Below are 5,781 nucleotides of genomic sequence, written 5' to 3'. Positions count from 1 at the left end.
CACGCGTGTCATCGCCTGGTGTGCGGACAGGGTCACCACGGCTGACCGTCCCAGACGCTGGGGGACCGGGAGGGTGCGTGTGTGCACGCGCGGGCGGGCCTCGCCTCCTGACTCCCCCCAGCCCACCAGGGCGGGGGCTCTGGGGAAGGCCGGGTCACGGGGAGGAAGCTCGGGCTCCAGTGACACAGTGACTTTGGCCTCTGCCCGCCAGGCCGGCCTCTGCAGACCACCTGCCGGACCCTGGCATTGCAGGATGGCCAGGTCGACCCCTGCCCGCCCCCACTGCCTCCTCCGACGCGGACGGGCCCCTAGAGGCGAGCTGCGCGCGTCGCGGGCGGGCGGGATCCGGCGGCCTGAGGAGAGTCAGTGGTCACGGGGAGAGGCCTGAGGAGGACGGGTGCGGGGTGGCGCCCGGGGAACAAGGTGCACGGGGACCTGCGGGAGTGGGGCGAGGAAGGCCGGGGCGGGGGGCATCACGGGGAAGGCCGGGGTCGCGGGGGGGGGTGGGGGGAGCATCGAGAGAAAGGTCGGGGTCACAGGAAGGGTCGCGCGCCCCAACATGGCGCCCGCCCGGGCTGGGCAAGCGCTGGGGAACCGCCGCGCCACCCCGCGAGGGTGCCGGGGGCGCCGGGGCCCGGAGGGGGCAGGGGTTTTGTCTGGCCGCGGCCGCGTTTCCCGCCCAAGGGCCCCCCGGCCGCGCCTCCGCCCGGCCCCCCGGAGCGCGGTCGCAGCCGGGCGCGCCGCGTCGCAGTCGGCGCATGCGCACGCGGGAGCCCGCCCTCCCGGCTGGCGCACGTGGCCCCCGGCCCAGCGGGCGAGTGCGTGCGCGCGCCCGCCCGGCCGCCCGAGCCCGCCGCTCTATCGGCGTGCCTGGCCGACGGGTGCGGTCGCCCGAGCGAGGCGGCGTGCGTGCGCGTGCGCGCGGACCACGTGGGCGCCGCGCCGGGTCGTTGCCCCGCCCCTCCGTCCGCGCGCGCCGGCGTCGGCTGCGTCTCCGAGCATTTGAATTGCGCTTCCGCCATCTTCCCAGCTCTCAGTCAGACGGGCCCGCAGACGCTTCTGGAAGGTAGCGCCGGGCCGGGCGGGCCGGGCGGGGCCGGGGGCGCCGGGGGCCGGGGGGCGCCGCGGGCGCCCGGGGGCGGCGGCGGGGCGTGGGGGCGGCGGGCCGGGCTCCCTCCTCGGCGCGGAGGCCGCGGGCGGCGGCCCGGCCCAGGGCGGCGGCGGGCCCGGTCCGGTCCGGCCGGGGCCGCGCCGCCGCGCCCGCGTGGCCTTCCCCGCCGCCCTCCGGCCGCCGCGCGGGGGCCGCCGCCCCGGCGCCGCCCGGGCCGGCCGCGTGGGGGCCGCGGCCTTTGTGGCCGCACGTGTCCGCGCGGCCGACCGGCTCTCTCCCGCAGGGACACCGCCATGGCCGCCCAGGGAGAGCCCCAGGTCCAGTTCAAGGTAGGGCGGGCGGGCGGGCGGGCTCGGGGCGGCGGCGGCGGCGGGGCGGGCGTCCGGCCACGTCACCGGCCCTCACGCGCCTCCCCGCAGCTCGTGCTGGTGGGCGACGGCGGCACCGGGAAGACCACCTTCGTGAAGCGCCACCTGACCGGCGAGTTCGAGAAGAAGTATGTCGGTAGGTGCGCGCGCGCGGCCCGGGGGGCGGGGGGTGGCGCGCGCTGACCGCCTGCCGTTGCAGCCACGCTGGGCGTCGAGGTGCACCCGCTCGTGTTCCACACCAACCGCGGGCCCATCAAGTTCAACGTGTGGGACACGGCCGGCCAGGAGAAGTTCGGCGGCCTGCGCGACGGCTACTACATCCAAGGTGGGCCACGTGCGCGGGCCGGCCGGGGGCGCGGGGCCCTCCCCGGGGACGCCCGGGGCGCCGCTTCCTGCCTGTGCTCCCGGGCCTGTTTCTGGGGCGCGCGCCGCCCCCCAGAGCCCCGGCCCCGGCGTCGGGGGGCCGCGGCCGCCGGCGATGGTCCCGCGGAGAGGCGGCAGGTTTCCTTGGCTCCAGCGCGGGGAAAGGCCGGCTGGGGATTTTTTGACTGCGCTTGGTCTTGTAGAACTTGCCCCCCGGACGCTTCATTTTGAAGTTGTAAGGCCAGCGTATCTTGGGTATTAGCTAAAAAGGGAAAAAATCAGGAATATCGCTTTTCTAAGGAAAAGTTGGTGGGGAACCCGCCCACGCTGTTCGCTTTCCTTGACTGTGTGAAGATTCCCCCCCAACCAATTTTTTAGCCTGAACCTGTTCCCTTATTAAAACCATATAGAGGTTGGTGCAGAGAGGGGCCTGAGCTTTTAAAAAAAGAAGGCGTTGCCCTATAGGCAGCCTTCTGAGGGCCTTTGGAAGACCGCATTCCTGGACCCTCAGAACATGGGAGGTGGTTCTCTGGAGTGCTGATACACCTCAGTTTTTTTGGCTGTAACTAATGATGTCTTTTCAGGGGGAGATTTAACAGGGTAAGCTGTTCTTTCACTTAGAATAAAAGGAAATTTAATCGTAGCGGGGGAAGGAGTTTTGGAATTGAGTAGAAAAAATCTGGATGACCCACGATTAGTGCTAAAACTGTAAATTTTTTAACATTTTTCGTTTACCTAGTAAATGTCTAGTTATGTCACAATTTTATCCTTTTTTCTTTCAGCCCAGTGTGCCATTATAATGTTTGATGTAACATCAAGGGTTACTTATAAGAACGTGCCTAACTGGCATAGAGATCTGGTACGAGTATGTGAAAACATCCCCATTGTGTTGTGTGGCAACAAAGTGGACATTAAGGACAGGAAAGTTAAGGCAAAATCAATTGTCTTTCACCGAAAGAAGAATCTTCAGGTAAACAAAACGTCTTAGAGTTTATTTACTAAATTCACGACATTTGGAGAAAATCATAACGTCGTTCCATTAGAGCGATTCATTAAGTGTTCGGCATACATGGATTTTAGAGAATTTATTCTTTATCTTGGAATATTGTTCTAGAACAATTTTTGAGTAATGGAATATTTTCAAAATTCTCTCTTAAACAGTACTATGACATTTCTGCCAAAAGTAACTACAACTTTGAGAAGCCCTTCCTCTGGCTTGCTAGAAAGCTAATTGGAGACCCCAACTTGGAGTTCGTTGCCATGCCTGCCCTTGCTCCGCCAGAGGTTGTCATGGACCCAGCTTTGGCAGCACAGTATGAGCACGATTTAGAGGTATGATGTGTACATTTCAGTTCCTGGCGTTAGGTTGGCCTGTTACATCCCAAAGCCTTTGATGTGGGGTGTTAACAATTTTGTCTTTTTCTAGGTTGCTCAGACAACTGCACTCCCGGATGAGGACGATGACCTGTGAGAGGATGAAGCTGGAGCCCAGCGTCAGAAGTCTAGTTTTATAGGCAACTGTCCTGTGATGTCAGTGGTGCAGCGTGTTTGCCACTTTATTACATAGCTAAGCAGAACATGTGCTTAATCTTTGGGATGCTGAAGGAGATGAATGGGCTTCGGAGTGAATGTGGCAGTTAAACCTTCATATTTTTGGACATGTGCATTTAGCTGTTTCGGAACACAGTTGTTTCCTTGAGTTTCAAATATAAGACTGCTACAGTCACATCACAACATTCAGTGGTGAAATTCTGTTTGTTACTGTCGTTCTCGATTTCTTTTCGTTTAGATTCAGAATAAAGTTGCGTTTTTGCAAGCCAATTCACCCCTTGTTTAATAAGCATTTCAAAGCCACTATTGAGGAAAATTGTGCCGTGATACTGCAGTTGTCTTTGCTGTTACCCGTTGATTTGAAGTACGTTAGGTTAAATTCTTGCTGTGTCATTATTTTTTGTAGTTTGGAAGCATTTCACACATTGGCTGTGCCAGAGGTCCATAGTGCTCTATGGGAACGGTAACGGTGTGAATGTTGTCAATGCCAGTTAAGTAACGTTTCCCCACCTGCCTTTTAGGTAGTGCCGCCTAGGGGCGCTCTCCTTGGAGACTGTGACCTGGCAGAATAAAAATGGTACGTGCTGTAGACAATGCCAACAGCTGTTCTGAACATTGCAGTTGCATTTATTTTACAGCAAAAGTAACTTTTAATGTTAAACTTCTCAACATTGAACGAAACCGTAGGCATGACTGGGAGCTGGGGAACGTCTCATCCGGTGATGTGGATGCTGAAGCGTTGATTGTTGTTCAGTGTTGAAGTTGACACTCGAGGACTGTCCATGTTCCCTGCGCTCGCAGGCCCTCCCAAAGCTTAAAGATGTGAAAGGGTACCAGTTCAGGTGACCAGTGCCCGGCGTCTTTGGTGATGCTTTTTTCCCTGGGCATCTTCATGGGCAGAGCAAGCACGCAGAAGCAGCCAGGGATGCTGTGGAGAAACAGCCCGGGGTGGCTTCCCAGTGATGGGGGACACTGCAGAACTTGTCTTAGATTAGGCATTTTTCTTTTTTTTTTTTTTTTTTTTTAATTCCATCTTTGAAAATGAGTCAGGTCTGTCTTGCCTAAGAGTTTGATCCCACTGCCACTGCTGTAGCGATTAATAACCTGAAAATAGGAGCTGATTTGCTCGTGTAAGTACTATAGTTGACTTTACCAAAGCTCCTTAGATGTCCAGTTATCCTTACATAAACTCTCTGCCTAAAAAGGAAAGGGTTGCTTTTTTTGAACGTAAGAAAATGAAATAAAGGCTAGAAATGAATAAAATTCACCTTAATAGAAAATACTGAATAAATTGCTGTCAGTAGAGTCACAGATTGGAATTGTATCTGCTAGTCTATACTCGCTCTGAGCCAGAGGAGGAGTCGGGGATGGAAATGTTTCTTCCATGACTGGGGTGAGACCCTCCTTCAGATATCTAATGTGAGAGTGTGTGTGTGTGTGTGTGTGTGTGTGTGTGTGTGTAACCCTCCTATAGAATGTAAGCGTGGCAGATTCTGAAACAAATGTACATTTTGGAGGCTACCTGTGTGCTGTGGTGTGGGAGAGTTCCCAAGTTACTCCTTGGAAGAAAAAAAATTGCTGCAAAATATATTGCTTCGACTTTGCCTGGATTTTCTGAATCATCTCTGGCACTCACTATGAAAACACTCTCGGGATAGTTCTGTCCAGTCTCTGTAAATGGAGGTTTTCCCTCAATTTTTTGACCCCTGGTATCTAATGGGGGTGACCTTGAATTGAAAATCTTCCATGTCATGCTCACTTAGTACGGGCTAATCAAGAATTTTTTTATTGGTACAAAAATCACTAAGACCAGCCTGGTTACTTTGACTCACACCGATAAACGACGAGAACATTAGGTTTCTCAGGAATAGTTGATTAAAGTAGGGGATGCTGATACGATTAGTTATAGTGAAAGGGTTTCATGGTGTTCCGTGGCCAACTTGAAAACTACCAAGTGGCTTCTTCACCCTGTCAATTGCAAAATATCTAGGGAAGGAGAAAATAACAAAAAATTCATCAGACTTTCAACAAGGACAGATGCCTGACATGCAGCTGACGTGAAGTTGCGGGTTCTGTAGTAAAGGCATCTGGTTACGAGCAAATGGGGCAGGCGATACACTCACGTGTGCGTGTGAGATGACCTGTAGATGACAGTTGTCATTCTGGGGTTGCGGGCGCCCTGCCGACACCACGCCAGGCCAGCCTTGTGTCAGAGGTAGTCTTCGCTCTTTCCTGTACCTTACGCTGCTGCTGGGGCTGGTGTCCCTGACCGCTTCCAGCCTTGCACACTGGGGAGGCGGTTGGACCACGGCGTCCCTGTGAGGCCTGAGCTGGGCTCTGTCCTTCCAGGCCTGGGCCAGGGGACCCCACGCCCACAGCTCTCTCTGG

At 56.3% G+C, this 5,781-nt stretch overlaps 1 protein-coding gene across 1 annotated transcript; it reads left to right on the top strand.

The window, feature by feature from the left end:
- Positions 1-1,398: 1,398 nt before the first annotated feature.
- Positions 1,399-3,313, top strand: RAN (RAN, member RAS oncogene family; the record flags this gene model as incomplete). The annotated part of the gene is made up of 6 exons (XM_084253668.1): positions 1,399-1,440; positions 1,531-1,615; positions 1,679-1,804; positions 2,625-2,812; positions 3,004-3,174; positions 3,269-3,313. Exons 1-6 carry the CDS (start codon positions 1,405-1,407, stop codon positions 3,311-3,313), a joined length of 651 nt encoding a protein of 216 aa, XP_084109794.1. The 5' UTR covers positions 1,399-1,404.
- Positions 3,314-5,781: the final 2,468 nt, after the last annotated feature.

The sequence above is a fragment of the Talpa europaea genome, assembly GCF_964194135.1.
Source record: "Talpa europaea genome assembly, chromosome: 14".
Taxonomy (NCBI): domain Eukaryota; kingdom Metazoa; phylum Chordata; class Mammalia; order Eulipotyphla; family Talpidae; genus Talpa; species Talpa europaea.
The sequence above is the reverse complement of the archived record's forward strand: the minus strand, read 5'-3'. Positions and strand labels throughout refer to the sequence as shown.